At 43.0% G+C, this 21,003-nt stretch overlaps 1 protein-coding gene across 1 annotated transcript in view; it reads right to left on the minus strand.

The window, feature by feature from the left end:
- The window catches only part of GLB1 (galactosidase beta 1), an 80,207-nt gene that overhangs the window by 15,257 nt on the left and 43,947 nt on the right, over positions 1 to 21,003 (minus strand). Inside the window, exons 10-14 of the mRNA XM_077491800.1 lie at positions 17,620 to 17,732; positions 15,554 to 15,628; positions 11,714 to 11,803; positions 10,347 to 10,460; positions 2,432 to 2,563 (exon numbers count right to left, since the gene is read on the minus strand). Of these exons, the coding sequence (XP_077347926.1) occupies positions 2,432 to 2,563; positions 10,347 to 10,460; positions 11,714 to 11,803; positions 15,554 to 15,628; positions 17,620 to 17,732 (524 nt within the window). The remainder of the gene's footprint in view (positions 1 to 2,431; positions 2,564 to 10,346; positions 10,461 to 11,713; positions 11,804 to 15,553; positions 15,629 to 17,619; positions 17,733 to 21,003) is intronic.

Below are 21,003 nucleotides of genomic sequence, written 5' to 3' on the forward strand. Positions count from 1 at the left end.
TCTTGAAACAGCCACACCACATGTTTTCAGAGAGTCCTAGAGAGTATTTGTGGGTTTTTCTTAGCATCCCGAAAAAATTTCCCGGCTGTTGTGGCTGAAATTTTAGTTGGTCTACCTTACTGTGGTTTGGTTTCAACAGTACCCCTCATTTTCCACTTCTTAATTAGCATTTGAACACTGTTGATTGGCATTCCCAATTCCTTATCTTTTTATATCCCTTTACTGTTTTATACAGTTCAACTACCTTTTCCCACAGATCCTTTGACATTTATTTTGCTTTCCTCATGACTCAGAATCCAGAAACGTCAGTGCAGCACTGGATGAATGATGCAAGGGTCTGTCAGGAGTCCAGAAGCTCATTGACGTTTTATACACACACACTAAATTACAAGCAAACAGATCACAGGCAAGGATGGTTACCTTTAATAGCCTTTAATAGCCATTCAAACCCCTTTTGTGTCAACTTGTGTGCGTGTCAGCAGGCCAAAATCACCACGGTATGTAAACTTTTTATCAGGGTAATTTGGGTAGTTTGTTGTGATTAGGATTTAAAAAGTGAACAAAGTTGAATGATAATAAATGGCTTCAGCCATACACTAGCCGTGAGTGAAAGAAAAGTTTTTGTTATACATATTCTCTGAAAAAAAAAAAAAATTATATATATAAAATTTTAATTTGTTTTTCACTGCTCAAAAAAAAATTAAAGTGTTTTTTTTTAATCAGAATATATCAAGTCAATTAAAATCCTGGAATATTGATCTGGTCAGTGAAATAGCAGAAGGGGTTGTTAATCAGTTTCAGTTGCTTTGGTGTTAATGAATAGTGCACTAGATGGGCAACAGTGAGACGAGCTCCAAAAACAGGACTGGTTTTACTCATCTTGACCTTTTCACTAGTTTTTGCATTTAGCTAGGGTCAGTGTCACTACTGGTAGCATGAGGCGATACCTGGACCCTATAAAGTTTGCACAGGCAGTCCAACTCCTCCAGGATGGCACATCAATGCCTGACATTGCCAGAAGGTTTGCTGTGTCTTCCAGCAGTCTCAAGAGTATGAAGGAGATTCCAGGAGACAGGCTGTTACTAGGAGAGCTGGACAGAGCTGTAGAAGGTCCTTCACCTATGAGCAGCACTGGTATCTGTTCCTTTGTGCAAGGGGGAACAGGATGGGAACTGTCAGAGCCCTACAAAATGGCCCCCAGCAGGCCACTGGCATGAATGTCTCTGACCAGACAATGAGAAACAAACTTCAGGAGGGTAGCCTGAGGGCACGGCATCCTCTAGCGGGCCCTGTGCTTACTGCCTGGCACCATGGAGCTTTATTGGCATTTGCCATTGAACACCAGAATTGGCAGGTCCGCCACTGGCACCCTGTTCTTTTCACAGATGAGAGCAGGTTCACCCTGAGCATATGACAGATTTGAAAGGGTCTGGAGAAGCCGTGGAGAATGTTATGCTGCCTGTAACATCGTTCAACATGGCCGGTATGGTGGTGGTTCAGTGATGGTCTGGGGAAGCATATCCATGGAGGGACGCACAGACCTCTACAGGCTAGATAATGGCACCTTGATTGCCATTAGGTATCGGGATGAAATCCTTGGACTCATTTATATATATATATATATATATATATATATATATATATATATATATATATATATATATATATATATATATATATATATATATATACACATACATATACACATACATATACACACACACACACACACACACACTTGCAAAAGTGAGTACATCCCTCACATTTTTGTAAATGTTTTATTATATCTTCATGTGACAGCACTGAAGAAATGACAAGTAGCAAGTGTACAGCCGGTGTCATGTGACTCAGTGTTATAAGGTCTCAGGTGTGAATGCGGAGCAGGTGCGTTACATTTGGTGTTAAACCCTCTCACGCTTTTATACTGATAACTGGAAGTTCAACATGGCGCCTCATGGCAAAGAGCTCTCTGAGGATCTGAAAAAAAGAATTGTTGCTCTACATAAAGATGGCCTAGGCTATAAGAAGATTGCCAAGACCCTAAAAATGAACTGCAGCACGGTGGCCAAGATCATACAGTGTCATATACAGAGACTGTTTTTTAGGAAATAGACATATGAGTGCTGCCAACATTGCTGCAGAGGTTGTACGGCGTGTGTGTGTGTGTGTATATATATATATATATATATATATATATATATATATATATATATATATATATATATATATACACACACACACACACACAGTACAAGCTCGTAAAGTGTAATCACTTTGCACCATAGCCAAATCTATTTCCAGGCTTACAAAGCTCTATATACAATCCTAAAATAGAATGCATTAGCATAGTGTTTTAGTAAAGGTAAGATGTAAGATTAGGCATGATAAAATGCGAGTCTAATAAATAACATGTAAAAAGGGCCTACCATACCTTGAAGTCATTGATATATCTTCCAAAGTTAACTCTGCCCATACTTTCCACGAGCAAGTCAAGTTGAGCTCCTTGGGTGCCAGTTATATTTAGGGACATCTCTTTATCTCGCTCTAAAATGCCCTGGAAAACCTTGATTAAAACACATTTTTATTTATTACAACCAGATCCATTTAGGTTGAATATATTTTTATTCAATAACTTTTAAATGTAACAATAAGGGGGACAAAAAAAAGTGATGAACACATGCCAACAATACATAAAAAGCTAACACAGGTTAAAAAAAAAAAAAAAAAAAAAAAAAAACACGGGGGGTGGGGGAGGGGTGGTTTTTGGTTAGCTGAAGAGGACATACAGTGATCCATATTATTTTCCTACAAGATACTTAGTTATCACTTTAGCATTGTAGTGGTCATCCAGACCGAGCCACTGACCAAAAACAGAGAGGGGACCCAACCCTAACTGCTCTGAGGGCTCCCGGGTCATGTAGGGATTCTCCTCGAAAATCTATTAGAGGAGGTATAATGGAGCCAAATGTACCATAGCTTGTTGTGCTTCTCCCACAGATTTTCTCTAGCCTGCATCTCTTCAATTAGCATGGTGTCATGAAGAATACCAACCCACCTACGGAGAGGGGGGTAATATCAGTCTTCCAAAATTTAGTAATGAGTTGATGAGCAGCTTAAAGGAAGAATCTGAGGTTAGTTTTTTGGTACTTGACCGAACCCGGGAGGATAGATAATAGAGCGATTTTAGGGGAGGACGTGAGAGATCCATCATAGATTTAATTAAAAACCTGAAAGATCCCTCCCCAGACGGGGCGGATACAACACTACATTTCCACCATACGTGCAGATATGTTCCTCTAACTCCTTGACAGCGCCAGCATGTATCTGAGGTGTTCGGGAACATCTAATTTTTAGAGACCGGGTCCCTATACCAATGCTGAAGACCGCAGATTTATGTGTGAATGTCAAAGAGGTGTGCAAGTCAGGGGAATCTCTGTCTCAAGGTCCCTGGACCAGAGATGCATGTGAGAGAGGATCTCCTAATAAATCAAAGAGTGTGTGGCGAGGAATTGGAGAGAGAGACTACACATTCCCTCAAAAGCTGTTAGGGATCTATGAATCTATCCAGAAAGATGTAAAGATTTACAGAATTTATCTAAGCATACGTTAGTCAGCCAGTCAGTTGGATGGGTATGGTCTCCAGTCCACAGTTGAAAGGAACCCATCGTGGTATGGAGAAAAGATTGGGCTGTGGGCCACAACGTTCTATCATATGTACTAGGCTCTGTAAACAAAGCATAGCAATCCCTGCGCCAATACTTATATTTTAAAGTCTGGTAACCCACAACAAATTTATAGGAACATAATATTTTATGTTATAATCTTGGCGGGTGATATTGAATCGTCAGGGAGCATAGGGTGCGAAAGAAAGGAGACAGAAGGGATATAGGAAGTGTATGAAATGGGTACAATAATTTATGGAGGATAGCCATCTTTAGGATGTTGGTACACCCAAACCATGGTATCTTGAGGTGATGTCAGGATTCTAGGGATCTCTGTATTGTAGTTAATAAGGGACTGAAATTTAGGGAGTACAAGTCACGCATGTCCCATGGTATCTCTGTCCCTAAATATTTAATCTCTTTGGTTTGCCAGTGGAAGGGGAAATTGCTTTAATAGTGGACAGCATGTGAACTGGTAAAGAGATGTTCAATGTCTCCAATTCAAAATTACTGTAGGAGCTGGATCTCGAGCGCATTGAGGAAAGAAGGAATACGAATATGGGGTTGCGTGGGGTTTTGTGACATAGCAACAGATCATCAGCATAAAGCCGAGGGGCTGTGGATGCCATGTATGGAATTATGGTTTTAAACTGCCTGTGCCAGTATATAGTAACGGCAAATAGAGGGGACAAGGGGCAACCCTGTTTAATACTGTTGGATATCTAAAATTTCTCAGATTGCTCCCCATTAGCCTCGACCCTAGCCGAGGGGGTGGAATATAAAGACAATCTTAGAAAGTAGTTTAGGACCCAGCCAATCTGCTGTAGGAATAATCAAAGATCAACTGACCCTGTCAAACGCTTCTTTGGCATCACAAGCTAGTAGACCTATAGGGATGTGATTACGATGTGCGTAGGAGATTATATTAAGGTGTTTTGGTTATCCCTGGCCTCATGACCAAGAATAAAACCAGTGGTGGCTGGTGCTCAAAATTTTTGGGGGGTGCAAACAAACAAACTGAAAAATTCAGAAAAAAAACCCCATCAATTGCAGCCTCACTTTACCCCAAATGCTGCCACTGTTCCCATCGAACGTGATTTCAGCCAATCAGGTGACAGGTAACACAGACCCAACAACCTAATTGGCCGAGAGGCGGGTCAGTGTTAGGTAAACGATGTATTCGCTTCTCTATAACGACACTGTCTAAACAGCGAACGCACAGCATTGCGCCCACTGTTTACCCTTTTGGAAGCCTATTACAGCCCACAGCTCTAATCAGGACACCTATTAGAGCCGACAGCTCTAATTAGGTGCTTCCAAAGAAACCCCGCCACTGTAATTCAGATGCCCAGCACCCAACAAGGGGCCAGACACCTGAATAGGGGGGCGGCAGCGGCGACAATAGATAGATTCATGCAATGCATGAATCTATCTATTGGTGATAGAGCGGTGCCGGAGAGAGGGGGTGGCGCTCCTGTACCCTCTATAAAACGCACCGCCACTGGATAAACCTGGTCACTGTGTATCAAATTGGTAGCAGAGGGGTGATGCGATTCACAATGATTTTCAAATACAATTTGACGTAGACATTTAAGAGTGAAATGGGTCTATAAATACCGCAGAGTGAGTGAGCAGTATGAATGCAATCTGAGCTTGAAGTAGCTGAGGGGACAAAAGATGTTCATCTGTGTCCTCAAATGCCTGTGCCATAATTGGTGCCAAGAAAGGAGCAAAAGTTTTATAAAAATGGGGAGTGAACCCATCTGGGCCAGGGCTCTTGCCATTTTTAAGACCTTTGATGACATGTAAGAAGTCTATGGCAGTAGTTGGTGCTTCAAGTTCCATGCCCACACTATCCAAGATCGGCAGGGCACAACCAGATCATTTAAAACATGAAATATTGAATCTAAATTAACAGTATTACTCACAACAGCATTTAAATTTCCTTTCAAATCAATAAGCTTTACAATACACAGTTCTACCATGTGTTCAATACCTTAACTACTGAAAACCAGCATCAGTAGTGCTTTTTAACCATTTAAGTCTCCAAGCTCCATTCGCCCTAAATCACCTTAAAAGCCAGAGCATTTTTTTTGTTTCAGTGATGTCTCGGTTCTAAGCTTCATCTCTTAGCTTTTGTAGTCCACCCTAAACGCATTATAGTGTTTTTTGGGACAGATAGGGCTTTAATTTGGGGCCAAATTTGAATACATACATTGTTATTTCCTTGGAGGTTTCTTGTAAACAAACAGTAAATAAATAGAAAAAAATAAAATAAAAGCATTTTCGTAATTTGCACACTCCAATACATTTACCCCTAAAAATATAATAAAGTCTGCTGCTTAAAAAGGGATCACATTAGTGCAACTTTTATGCATTGTAGCATGTTACGTTTCTTTTCGGTGCTACACTGACTGTGAACGCAAAATTAAGATCAAAATCAAGTTGGTTCGACGAGGACACAAACTAACATGGTGACTTTTTCATAGTTTTACATTCACTAAAAATGTAAATGACATTGCGCTCCCTTACACAAGCATTTGATCATTCAGATTATCCAAGGTCAATGATGTGACCTAGAGATGAATCTGGGGAGGGAAGATTTTTATTTAATAGTACATATACATACATTATATATATATATATATATATATATACATACATATATACATATACAACACATATACATATACACACAGGTCCTCTCAGACCATTGAGTTATTACGCCACCTTCAGGAGAGGTCTAGGCATAACATGTTAACATGTAATATAAAAACTAGAACTTTCTAGTTCTGCCCAAGGGGCGGTCCCTTAGGTAACAACCTCACAGCTTGCATTGCAGCTTCAGTACGACAACAAGCAGTATAATGAAGCCAAAAATAGGAGGGCGGGTGCTGTGTCAGTCAGTGAACACAGCTGACACAGCTCCTCTCTAAGACCATTGGGACGTCCCCAAGCAGTGCCAAAACGAGGGGTGGGAAAACCGCATAAAAACTTCACCCACCATGGCATGTGGGAACTAGTATAAACTTTACCCACAAAAAACAGTGTGTAGGAAACAAAAACTTTTTTACCCACAAAAAAAAACAGAGTGCTCTTCAACTGGGAGTCACTACCTCCAAACCGCCTCAGAACTGTGGTAACAAATGCAACAGTGCATTACTTAAAGTACTGTGTTTTTACCAAAAAACTGGAAAAAATATAAGTGCAATTGCAATTATACGGCTGCCTGCAAAACTTTGCGGCCAAAACAGGCATCAGCCGATGCACTGACATCTACCTTGTAGAATTTTGTAAAGGTGTGAACAGACGACCAAGTCGCCGCTTTACACAACTGAGCAACAGACGCTTGATGTCGGAACGCCCAATTTTTTTCAAATGGAGGTTTTTGAAGTGCCGATAATACCAGGTTCAGATCCCACGGGGGTAACGGTCTACGCACCGGAGGAACTACATGAACAAAGGTGCTCACTAGAGAGTGAGAAGCCAGGGGTCGCTGAAAGAAGACAGCCAAGGCTGATATTTGTCTCTTGATGGTGCTCAAAGCCAATTTCTGGTCTACTCATTGCTGTAGAAACAGCAGGATCCTGGATATAGAAAAAGAGCATGGACGCCAACCTTTCTCCCCACACATGGAGATGTAGGCCTTCCAGGTATGATGATATATCTTCTGGGAAGAAGATTTCCGTGTTCTCAACGTGGTTGGAATCACTGAGTCCGAAAGACCCCGGTTCCTCAACACCCCGGTTACTCAACACCTGGCTCTCAATATCCATGCTGTTAAAACCAGCGATGGTAAAGCAGGATGGAGAATCAGACCTCGAGACAGAAGGTTCTCTGGCAACGGCAGTCGCCATGGAGCGTCCACCACCAGGCACACTAGGTCTGCGTACCAGGGACGCTGGGGGCAATCTGGGGCAATCAGTATTACTGGAATCCCCTCGGCCTCCACTCTGCGGAGCAGACATGGTAACAGTTTCAGCGGAGGAAAGGCATAGATCAGCTGGTACTGATCCCACGAAGCCACCAGCGTGTCTGCCCAAGGATCTCTTGTCCTGGACATGAATCTCGGCACCTTCCAATTGAGACGGGGGGCCAGAAGATCCCGTCTGGTGTGCCCCATCGCAGGCACAGTAGCCTGAACACCTCCGCCCATTCTCCTAGGTCCAGCATCTGGCAACTTAGATAGTCCATCTGCCAGTCCTCCACTCCCGGGATGTAAATGGACAACAGGGACGGTACATGTCGCTCCGCCCACTGAAGAATGTGAGCGACCTCCCGTGTGGCGGCCGAGCTTCTTGTTCCTCCTTGGTGATTGACGTATGCCACCGCTGTGGCATTGTCTGACTTGATCCTGATCAGACGCCCTCAAAGTCTTATCGACCATGTGGAGAGGCGTAGCCTGATCTGCTTGAACAGATCGATCAGCAACTTGGATTCCTCCAGAGAACCAGAGGCCCTGGGTCGACTGAACTCCCATTACTCCACCCCAGCCGGTTAGGCTGGCGTCCATTGTGATCACTGTCCATTTCAGAGGTAGGAAAGACTTCCCGGACCGAAGTGCCGGGGACCTCAGGCACCAGAGCAGGGAATCCTTGACTAACTGGCTCATCTGAATCTGCCGATCCAGGGACGATGGAGATTTTTCCCATTTTGTCAAAATCTCCTTCTGCAAGACTGGTGTGTGAAACTGGGCATACGGTACTGCCTCGAAGGAGGCCACTATGAGTCCCAGGACTCGCATGCAGAAGCGTAGCGACGATCACCTGCGGTTCATCAGCAGTTTACCGTGGCTCTGAGAGTCTGCAGCTTTTCTGAAAGGAGAAACACTTTCGCTTCCATGGAGTCCAGCAGCAAGCCTAGGTACTCCAAAACGCTGAGTCGGCACAATCCCCGATTTTGTTAGGTTCAACAGCCATCCAAATTCCTGCAGGGTCTGCATGGTGATCGCCAAATCCTCCTCTAACTCTAAGGCAGAAGATGCTCTCAGGAGGAGATGGTCTAGGTAACCCACGATCGCTATTCCGCGTTGTCGCAGCAACGCCAAAACAGGAGCCAATACCTTGGTAGAGACTCGGGGGGGGCTGATGTCAAACCAAAAGGGAGAGCCACAAACTGGTAGTGGGCTTCCCCAACTGCGAATCGCAGAAACCTCTGATGCCGAAGGCATATGGGTATGTGCAGGTATGCATCCTGGATGTCCAGATGCCAGGGAGTCCCCTTGATGGAGTGCAGCGACTACTGAGCGAACTGATTCCATTTTGTACCTCTGTACTTTCACAAAGTAATTGAGGGCTTTCAGGTCCAAGATTGGACATACCCCTTACTTCTTGGGGACTACAAACAGGTTTGAGTAGAACCCCTGGAAACGTTCCGAATCCGGAACAGGTACTGTCACCCCCGCGACTCAGCAGGTCCCTTACTGCCCCCAATAGGGCCTCCCGGTGAGCCGGGAGTACGGGTATGCTGGAGGGGAAGAATCTGTTTTGTGGCCAAGACAGGAACTCTATCTTGTAGCCTGAGGAAATCAGATCGCAGACCCATTGGTCAGACACCCGAGAGGCCCACCAGGCTGCAAACTCCCGAAGGCGACCCCCCCACCCGTGTTACGGGCGGGGGCAAACCTTCATGCGGTAGCACTTTTGCTCGCAGGCTTGCGGCTCCAGGGACGGTTTTGTTCTTCAGAGCTCGTCCTGTCGGGCTGGGGACGCTTAGCCGAAGCCCTGGGCGGATGAAAAAGCCGCTTGTGAGTGCAAAATGAGGGCCCATGCCTACGGCGTGGCTCCTTAGCCTTCCTGGCCTGAGGGAGTCGTGTACTCTTACCACCTGTGGCATTTTTAATAACGTCATCCAATGAGGCTCAAAAGAGCCGGTCGCCAAGCAAGGGAAGATCCGTCAGGCCTTTTTTATTTATTTATTTTTTTGATGCTTGGTCAGCAGACCTGCATTTTAGTCAAATCAGGCGCCTCAGCACCACTGCTGACACTCAAGCCCTGGATAACAGAGGGAGAGTATCCAGGGCCGTGTCACAAAAATCCACAGACCGATGGGCCTGCAGGGTTCCTAGGCCCTTCTCCTTCACTAGGCAGAAAACAAAAACAAAAAACAAGCTGCAATGCAGGCTGTGGGGTTGTTACCTAAGGGACCACCCCTTGGGCAGAACTAGAAAGTTCTAGTTTTTATAGTACATGTTAACATGTTATGCTTAGTCCTCTCCTGAAGGTGGCGTAACAACCCAATGGTCTAAGAGAGGAGATGTGTCAGTCGGTGAACAAAAGAGAAAATCTGTTTTCACTTTTTTATTCACAGGGAGTCTGGATCTGGTCAATGGAGACTTCTAATTGTAGTTCTATAGCACAAATTCCCTGCTGCATGAAGACACTGGTCAGAGCGTCAAGAGTTTTAGACAGATGTGTTATGGTTACATTTGTTGTTTCAACAGAATGATCAGAAGCCTAGGAACTGATTGTTTAAGCTCCTGGGCTTAGTGTTAGAACTTGGCTGCCACTGACAGCATACAGTGTCACTGCCAGTGCTGACACGGACCCAAAAAGTTGCTGAGGCCAGCTGTTTAAAAACAGCTCTAGGGACAAACAGCCACTGTCCCAGCAACATTTTAGGATGATGGCTGGGACCCAAGTGGTTACGTATTATAGAATAATTTTATAGAAAATAAATTCTTACCCCATTAACACTGACATAGGCTCGATCACGAACTCCATTGAATAAAGTAGCAAGCGTTGTAGGGTTATTGTAGCTTCTGGGTAATATTGTTCTGTACAATACAAAGCCATGGTACTGAAAAAAATAGACAAGAATTTTGAACACAATAACTCATAAGAGAATAAGTTACAAAATGGCAAAATTCCAAATGCAGCAAAAAGCGATTCTCATGTGCATCTCGCATAGTGCAGCCCATTCACATGAATGGCCTACCTATGTGCAATTGTCACTTCAAAGAAGCTTAGTGACCAACTTTTGGCCCTGAGCCAGGAGAGATTTTGCACTCACATTTTGGTTTGACCATCGTGAGTTTAGTTGCGTGTCAGCTGCACCAAAAATCGAGTCATGTTTGGGGTGCCATTTAAGTTGAATGCCACCCAAAATGGGTGTCAATCATCTTGCAGTTTGGAATTGTGGCATTTCCAAATTGACCATATATAAAACAGGGACTTTGATATTGCTGTAAATAAAATGGTCAGTATTTTCAACGTATATTTATTTTGAGTAATTAAAATGTTGATTTGAAGCTAGTCATTTCATAAACACACTGTAGCTGCATTTTCCTACCTTTGTATGTATGTATGTAATGTGTATTATTGTAAAATACTTTTTACTTCAGGCCAAATTCAGATTTGTAGATTCTCCCTCCTAGTCGCTATTAGTATATTAAGTAAAATATACACAATGCTAAAGAAAAATTCTGCAGGAACTTTGCACACAATGAATGTTTGATTTTCAATGTAGATAAAATGCAAATTTAATAAAAATGGAAATTTGATCTGGTAAAACAAAAAGTTTTCTTGATTTTTGGATATACACGCGTGCACACACATTCTTCTGCCTAAAGAAGGAAACGTATTGCGGCCTGGCCCCACCCCAGCTTGTCTGTCAGTTCTTAAGAACCTTGACAGCGACATGAGAGAGCCTGTAGACATCGCCGGTCTCTGGTGTTCCTTTGCGGCAGACTTTGTCCTATCCATTGAACATTGTATCCCATCTATTAAGAGAGGAGAGAGGGAGAATGGACACATTCTTTTTTCAAAATTTCATACATGAGAAAGGATTCCCAGAGCATTGTGGAGGCAGGACAGAAATAGTTACAGTAGCTCCTTTTCTGCTGGCCCACCCTCCTCACTGAAACTCTTCACTGAGCCTTCGCATAAGGGATGAGTTGCTGGACTTCCAACTTGTTAGAGTGTACGGGTGCAATATATATATTATACATACACATACGTATCGCAGGGATGTACTGCATATATTTTTATAGTTTTATATTGCCCTGACATACACTTAAAAGCATGTGCACGAAAAGATAAACTGTTTCATACCTGTTTAATGTCGTCAAATGTTAAAGGATATGTACTTTTAATCGGTCCATATAGCGACAAAATATCAAGTGCTTCCAGGACAGTTTGAACCTGTGAAGATAATGAAAAATGTATAACTGCAGATTGTTGTAATTATTTATAATTTAAAAATCACACCCCAAGACACAGGCAGCAAATTGGGTCTTTTGATGGAGTAGCACAACTACCTTTACAAAAAAAAAAATAAAAATAAAAAAAAACCTGACGAGTGTGTTGTTAGAAATTTTGAGTGCTGACCAATATCAGGTAAATTGTTCCTAGTTAGCTCTGAGGACTTATCACCTATCTTTGTTACAGACAACAGATGAATGACACAGTTCTGGCCTATATTGTTTCTGTTGCCCCGATATAGAAGGGCAGTTTACATTTTGTCATTCTAGGACTGGAAGTGTGTTACTGGCAGAACAAACAGGTGGAAGTAAAGGATAAAAAAAGCTTGAAAAAAGAAAAACGAACGCAGCCACCACATTTAAAGAGTTGTAAGCTGCAATATGTTATTTTTTGTTTTTGGGATTAGATACATTTTAGGTACAGTGGGGACGGAAAGTATTCAGATCCCCTTAAATGTTTCACTGTGTTATATTGCAGCCATTTGCTAAAACCATTTAAGTTCATTTTTTTTCCTCATTAATGTACACACAGCACCCCATATTGACAGAAAAACACGGAATTGTTGACATTTTTGCAGATTTATTAAAAAAATTAAAAAAACTGAAATATCACCTGGTCCTAAGTATTCAGACTGTTTGCTGTGACATTCAGGTGCTGGCCATTTCTTCTGATCGTCCTTGAGATGGTTCTACACCTTCATTTGAGTCCAGCTGTGTTTGATTATACTGATTGGACTTAATTAGGAAAGCCACACACCTGTCTATATAAGACCTTACAGCTCACAGTGGACGTTTGGGACGACCAGAACACTTCCTAGAGTTGGCCGTCCAGCCAAACTGAGCTATCGGGGGAGAAGAGCCTTGGTGAGAGAGGTAAAGAAGAACCCAAACATCACTGTGGCTGAGCTCCAGAGATGCAGTCGGGAGATAGGAGAAAGTTGTAGAAAGTCAACCATCACTGCAGCCCTCCACCAGTCGGGGCTTTATGGCAGAGTGGCCCGACGGAAGACTCTCCTCAGTGCAAGACACATGAAAGCCCACATGGAGTTTGCTTAAAAAAATAAAAATAAAAAAAAAAAAAACACCACACCTGAAGGACTCCAAGATGGTGAGAAATAAGATTCTTTGGTCTGATGAGAGAAATATAGAATTTTTTGGCCTTAATTCTAAGCGGTATGTGTGGAGAAAACCAGGCACTGCTCATCACCTGTCCAACACAGTCCCAACAGTGAAACATAGCAGTATGCTGCGGGGGCATTTTTGCAGCTGCAGGGACAGGACGACTGGTTGCAATCGAGGGAAAGATGAATGAGGCCAAGTACAGGGATATCCTGGATGAAAACCTTCTCCAGAATGCTCAGGATCTCAGACTGGGCCGAAGGTTTACCTACCAACAAGACAATGACCCTAAGCACACAGCTAAATTAACAAAGGAGTGGCTTCACAACAACTCCGTGACTGTTCTTGAATGGCCCAGCCAGAGCCCTGACTTAAACCCAAATGAGCATCTCTAGAGAGACCTAAAAATGTCTGTCCACCAACGTTTACCATCCAACCTGACCGAACTGGAGGGGGGATCTACAAATCCAGGTGTGAAAAAACTGGTTGCATCTTTCCCAAAAAGACTCATGGCTGTATTAGATCAAAAGGGTGCTTCTACTAAGTACTGAGCAAAGGGTCCGAATAAGTAGAACCATGTGATACTTCAGTTTCTTTTTTAATAAACCTGCAAAAATGTCAACAATTCTGTGTTTTTCTGTCAATATGGGGTGCTGCGTGTACATAAATGAGGGGGGAAAAATGAACTTAAATGATTTTGGCAAATGGCTGCAATATAATAAAAAGAGTGAAAAATTTAAGGGGGGGGGGGGGGGGGGGGTCTGAATACTTTACGTCCCCACTGTAGCTCTAAGCCCAGTCACTAAAATCTCATGTAATTATGACATGTTAAATGTAATGTATAGCTTTCATTCAAATAATATCTGGGGTTGCCAACATTGAAGTCCTTGCTCAAACACTTCCTGTTATAGAGTGACATCACTGTGTCCTGGTTTGCCTGGCGTGCTCCTGCACTGTTATAGTGAACATACCCTTCCTGGTGAAAACTACTACATGTGGCCATATTGACACATACTGTGCAGCAATGGACCACTGTTGTCAATCATAAAACCACTCCACAGCAATGATGTCCAGCTAACATTGAAGCGACTGCATGTAAACAAAAAGTAGCTGCAAAGAGGCTGAAGATCAGCAGCACTCAGAAGCAAGTAATGCAGAAAATTGTTTTATGGCGCAAAGAGACTTCTAATTAGGGCTATACTAGGGTTCCATTTGCAGGAAAATGGCAGGGGATAAAAAGCAGTTGAACAGTCACATTGTAATGTCCATATACTCTGGATGTTCACTTTAGGATTGCTGCAGCTCCTCTGGCAGAGTATAGGGTAATGCCTCTGTATGTTGTAAAAGATTAAAGAGACAGGAGGGCGCCACCATCTCTAAGTGTAGACTTTAATAAAACTAGTTAAAGGGCAAAAAATACACTGACATGTAAAAAGTAGATAAAAGCAGATGCATGCTATTTGTTTTTTACATGTGAGTGCATTTTTAACCCTTTATTTTTTATTCAAGTCTAAAGTCTAAACTTAGATAGTGGTGCCCGGTCTCAAATTTTACTGTGCTTTAACAAGCCTACTGTCATTTAGTTAGGATTTACATCAACATTATTGAATTTTCAGCCTCTCTCAAGCCAATAAATTTATTCTACACTATTGCGTTAAAGTGGAACTAAGGTCTCACTTAAAAATAAAAAATAAAAAACTGAGCAGGCAGGCACTTTGTTGCAGAAGAAACATGCAATGTCTCTTCTCCAATTAAATAAACCCATCAATAATATCAATAATAAGGGCGAGATAATTTTGTGCACAATAAGAAACTACAGTCCAGAGTGTTAGTGGATATGAGTCTCTGAATACAGATGCTTGGTTCAGTGGCTGACCCAGTTAAGGAGCTAGAAGATACTCTGAGGACACAAGAAAGGAAAAAAGCAAAACCTTTCTGTAGAATTAGGTGGTTTATTCAGGAGGGAACAAGTAGGCAACTTACAGGATAAAAGTGTTAAAAGTGTTCATCAGCAAGTAGTTGACACCGCTGCACCCAGCTGGTCAGGGCGCGCTGGACCCCACTGGGAGCTGGAGCATACGGCGATGCTGGTGGTTCCTGATGTGCGCTTTTAACACTTTTATGCTGTAAGTTGTCTACTTGTTGCCTCTGAATAAATCACCTAATGTTACACTCAGAAGGCGCTGCTTTTCTCCTTTAATAAAATAAACCTACCTACTTATTCAAAGCTTGCTTTGGAATGCGCAACTGCAGCTCAATTTACATTTTGCCACAGATTCTGTGTACTGGGATGACTGAGTGGGAGTGAAATCATCCTGCACTGGCCAGTAAAGACTGCCACAGCCCGGCACCTGTGTCTTGTCAGTTCTATGTTTGAGGCCATTTAGGTGATCCACACTCACCAGCCAGTATGTATACTGTACATATGTATATCGGTTCAAGCTGGGTCTATGTACCAATGTAAAAACATAACATGCTGCAAATTCATCTTGAAATAAAGCACATATTTTATCACAAACAGGTTTTTCTGCAATAAGTAATACTCTCAAAGATGAGAAAGGGAAACGCTCACTTTTTCCATGTATATTTCTCCATAAGCAAATTTGGGTGTTGTTGGTGGAATAGGACCTTCAGGGATCTTCTTATACTGAAAGAAATAAAGTGAAATGGATTCATTAGGGCTACTTAAACTGCAACCTATTTAGTAACATTGGGCAAGGTACTGTAGCAATTGCTGCCCACAGACATCCCAACATAACAACCAGGCAGGGCACATGACAAGAACATATGGATGGTTGCTTCCCCAAGTAACTGGTCAATTTTAAGGGGCAACGAATTATTCGCATTGTCCCATTCCCAAGATAAGTGGCCCCAACAGTGTATGTCTGCATATATCACTTACTGTTCCCTCCATTTACTACACATGCATGTTTACCCTGCCCTATGTGTGGATTCATTAAGGCAGGGGTCCCCAACACCCAGGCCGGGGGCGGGGGCCAGGCCGTGCAGCGGTGGGTGGGAAGCAGGCAAGCAAGCAAGCATAACCTGCACTTCCACCCTCCTACCACCAGAGGGCGCCTGCTCCCTTTCCCCCCAGTACCACAACTCCCTTCCCTCTCTGTGGTCACCTTGCCTGCAGAAATGAAAGGAGAGTAGGGGGAGAAGCCTTGTCGGCCCAGAGGCGACAGGCTGCACATGCAAAAGAGGTGACAAGCTGCACACCACTAGGTGACAGTCTACACACCAACAACCCCCCCCCCACTCACCACCTCAGCCCCCTGAACCCCCCCCCCCCCCCCCAGAGATGACAGGCAGCACACACCACCACCTCAGCCTCCTCGCCCCGACATAACAGGTGGCACTCACACAAGGGAGGCGATAGGCAACACACACAATCACCCTAGCTCCGTCCCCTTGACCCAACCTCTCGCCAAACTCGCCAACCCCTCCACTGTCTGTTTAAGTCGCTGAGACCGGTGCTCGGGGCCAGGGAGGTTGGGGACTGCTGAACTAAGGGACCAGAGTGCCTAGGGGAGATCTGACCATTGGATGCCACGAAGTTCTAGATATCAGATTTTAACTGCTGCAGACTAATAAATCTGGGATATAGGAGGTATGGGTTACTGTACCCAATGGCATTTTAAACATTGTTATTAAAAGTAAACTTGTCAGTAGAAAACAGACTGTCAGTAAGGCTGGGTTCACACTAGTCTGGTGCGAATTGCAGATCTGTTTTCTGTTTAAATTAAAATGTAGCTGTCGAACAGCTGACCCGAGGGGGGGGGAATGTAAGAGGAGGGGGAGACACATCTGCGAAAACAGATGCGTTCCCATTGAAGATTATGTGCTTGCACAGCCTATAAAACGCACACGATCTTTGTGCAATGTGGAGTGCGGATGCAGCGCACATATGTGAACCATACCCATTACAAATTACATGTTTGCAAATATTCTGCGAATTGGATGCAGTGTAAGCCGCATCCAATTTGCAATAGTGTGAACGCAGCCTAATAGAAGACAGCAATAGGAGTATCTATACACAGCAGGTGGCTTATGAAAAAAAAATGCCTGATCTGTGAAGTCCCCAAGTCAGACATGTCTAGACTACATCCCCCAATGTAATGCAAGAAACCGAAAACCTATTGAAATTAGTGTTGTGAGATGATTTTTATTAATAAAGAACTTAGCTAGTGTTAGTAACTGTTAATCTAAACTGTTACTTTGGTCTTGGGACTTTCCATTGTGTACAAGTTTATCAGCTTATTCTATATTTAGCACCGACAAGTTATTGTTAAATAAAGCAGAACATATTTCTTAATAAAAGAAAACAAACTCTCTTATTTAAGAGGAAAGAGAGCAGAGAATAGTAAAAATAAATAAATAAAAAGAGACAGAGATAATATATATACACACACATATAAAAAATATATATAGGAGAGAGATAGATAGAGAGATATACATCTATCCATCTATCCATTATAGATTTACAGACTTTACCAATAAAAAACAAAACATGCCAGAGGATTTGGCACACAAATTGAGGAATGATAATTCAAGTCAATGTTTAAATAAGTGGTTTGAAATAAAACAAATGGAGCTAATAACAGACATAAAAGTGAATAAAACCAAAAAAAATACCTTTTTTATAACCTCTCGAATGGCAAAATATTTATCAGTCAGATCTCCAGCTTCAGATAATGGTGCATCATAATCGTAGCTTGTGGGCTGCGGTTCATATGGCGTGTTTGCGCCTATAAAGCAATAAAGCATTAAACGTAAAACACCAACAAAGCAGGGTAGATACGTTTCTGCGACCCACAGATTTGGCACTTGAATAATATCTGAATAGGTACCTTCTAATGCACAAATTGGTTTAAATGAGCATTACTTTTCTTTGAGGTAATATTATACAAAACATGTAAAACTGTAGTGATGTCGTTCGTAGTTTTAATTAACACGAGGAGGCCTCTGGGGTCACTTCAGCCAGTCTACATATTTTTAATAGTAATGTGCAGGTTTTTAATGCTGGCCATACATATACAGGTGCATCTCATAAAATTAGCACATCAGCAAAAAGTTCCATTAATTCAATTCAAAAAGTAAAACTCATATTTCATATAGACGTGTTACACACTATATACTGTATTTCTAGCATTTCTTTCTTTTAATCTGGATGATTATGGCTTACAGTTAGTGAAAACCCAAAATTCAGTATCCAATAAAAATAAATGTGGCATGGCATGGAGGCAATCAGCCTGTGGCACTGCTGGGGTGTTGTTGCATTGTTGGATCTGGTGTCATCTTCCTCTTGAAAATATCTCACAGATTCTCTATGGGGTTTAAGTAAGACGAGTTTGTAGGCTAATCAAGTACAGCGATATCATGATCATTAAACCAGGTATTGGCACTTTTGGCAGTGTGGGCAGGTGCAGAGTCCTGCTGGAAAATAAAATCAGCATCTCCATAAAGCTGGTCAGCAGAAGGAAGCATGAAGTGCTCTAGAATTTCCTGGTAGAGTTGGACTTGATAAAACACAGTGGACCAACACCAGCAGATGACATGGCTCCCCAAATCATCACTGACTGTGGAAACAAATACTGCAGCTGCTGACTTTTAAAATAAGGACACTTACCTGTCCAGCGCGCCTGCGATGCTGGTACCCGGAGGCTAATTTGTCCCCTGGATGCTGCCGCCGCCATCTTCAGTAAGAGAATCAGGAAGCTAATCCGTCCCCCGGATGCGGCCGCCATCTTCAGTAAGAGAATCAGGAAGCTAAACCGGCCCCCGGATGCGGCCGCCGCCATCTTCAGTAAGAGAATCAGGAAGCTAAACCGTCCCCCGGATGCGGCCGCCACCATCTTCAGTAAGAGAATCAGGAAGCTAAACCGTCCCCCGGATGCGGCCGCCGCCATCTTCGGTAGGCGAATCAGGAAGTTACTGCACATGCGCGAGTAGTGCTGCACAATCCGAATGGTCCCTGCTGTCTCTGGGACCTGTGTGTTTCCCAGCAGACAGCGGGGGGGGGGAGGGGGGGAGCGGGAAGTGTCGTAGGTCACCGCAATGATCTATGCCCAGAAGCGAGTGCAAATACCTGTATTTTCGGGCTCCGAAAAGAGGAAGTTCAATTTTTGTGTGGACCTCCGCTTTAATAATCAATGGAGAATCTGTTTACATCGTCAAACATATCACCATCAGACAGATTCAGACCTTTATGCCAGGTCTGAATGCGATGGGTGGCTCTGGCAGGTATATCCATGTTTCAGTACTGACACTTTGACGCATCACATCAGGTTTTAGTGGTAATACTTTGTGAATATGTGATACCATTTGAGGGCATATGTCTTTTTCTTTTTTGAGAGATGAAAGAAAGAATTTTGACTTGCCAGTAAATTCTCCATCTTGGGAGTCCAGTACAGGAAACAGAGTTTTTGTTCTGACACAGAAGGGGGCATCTGTAGAGATATCAGTGCTTCCACACAGAGTGTCACTTTGTAGCAAGCTGGCAGGGAACAGGCTTTTCTATTCAGGCTGTGGGCTCTTTAACCACTTTCAGATCGGACCAATTTGCTGGTCAAAGACCAGACCACTTTTTGCGATTCGGCACTGCGTCGCTTTAACTGACAATTGCGTGGTCGTGCGACGTGGCTCCCAAACAAAATTGACGTCCTTTTTTTCCCACAAATAGAGCTTTCTTTTGGTGGTATTTGATCACCCCTGCGGTTTTTATTTTTTGTGCTATAAACAAAAATAGAGCGACAATTTTGGAAAAAAAAACGCATTATTTTTTACTTTTTGTTATAATAAATATCCCCCAAAAATATATAAAAAAAACATTTTTTCACTCAGTTTAGGCCGATACGTATTCTTCTACATATTTTTGGTAAAAAAAATCGCAATAAGCGATTATTGATTGGTTTGCGCAAACGTTATAGCGTTTACAAAATAGGGATAGTTTTATAGCATTTTTATTAATAATTTTTTATTATTTTTTTTTTTTTACTAGTAATGGCGGCGATCAGCGATTTTTATTGTGACTGTGACATTGTGGGGGACCCATCGGACATTTTTGATACATTTTTGGGATCATTGTCATTTATACAGTAATCACTGCTATATAAATGCAGTGATTCCTGTGTAAATGACACTGGCAGTGAAGGGGTTAACCAGTGGGTGGCAGTGTAGGGGTTAAGTGTTCCTAGGGGTGTGTTACTAACTGTGGGGGGGTTGGGCTTTCATTTAGTGAACACTGATCTCTGCTCCAATCACATGGAGCAGAGATCAGCGTCACTAGTTGCTAGGCAGAATGGAGAAATGTTGTTTACTCTGCATTTCCTCCATTCGGCCGCTCCGTGAGACGATCGCGGGGATGCCCGCGGCGATCGAGTCCGCGGATCCCGCGACCGGACTCACGGGGGTCCCGACCAGCGCGGGAGCGCACCGGCGGCGGCGCGCTCCCGATGGCAGGGCGGCATTGAATATTGGACATACCTGTACGCCAATATGCCTGCCCGTGCCATTCTGTCGACGTACATCGTCGTGCGCTGGTCGGGAAGTGGTTAAAGAACCTGAACTGGAACCGTTGACCGCAAATACATCAACAATACCAGGGGTGGATGAGTGGGGCTGTCCTGTTGGTGGGAGAGAGACCCTGGCTGGGTTATATAGCCAAAGGTGCATTTGATCTCCTTAAAAATAAGATCAATCCATCTGGTAAGCGGCAGTTATCTCTCAGGTGGAGGAGTCTTTCTATCACAAACCATCACTATTCCTTGGGTGTATAAGGTTTTACATTTTAAACACTACAGTGCGGACTATTTTGAACAAGGTTTTTTCATCATCCCAATTATTGTAATTTGTGTACATTTAATTGGATGCTTGAATATAGTCATATGTTGTCAGCATTTGGCACATTCGTTTTGTATAGTTCACTAAGGATCACATAGCCGTTATTCTTTACGGCAGGACTATAATATTATATGTACATATCACTTTTACACAGCGCAGCTTATTCTTTGATCCATT

The sequence above is a fragment of the Lithobates pipiens genome, unplaced genomic scaffold, assembly GCF_037356315.1.
Source record: "Lithobates pipiens isolate NorthernLeopardFrog02 unplaced genomic scaffold, aLitPip1_a1.2 Scaffold_19, whole genome shotgun sequence".
NCBI lineage: Eukaryota > Metazoa > Chordata > Amphibia > Anura > Ranidae > Lithobates > Lithobates pipiens.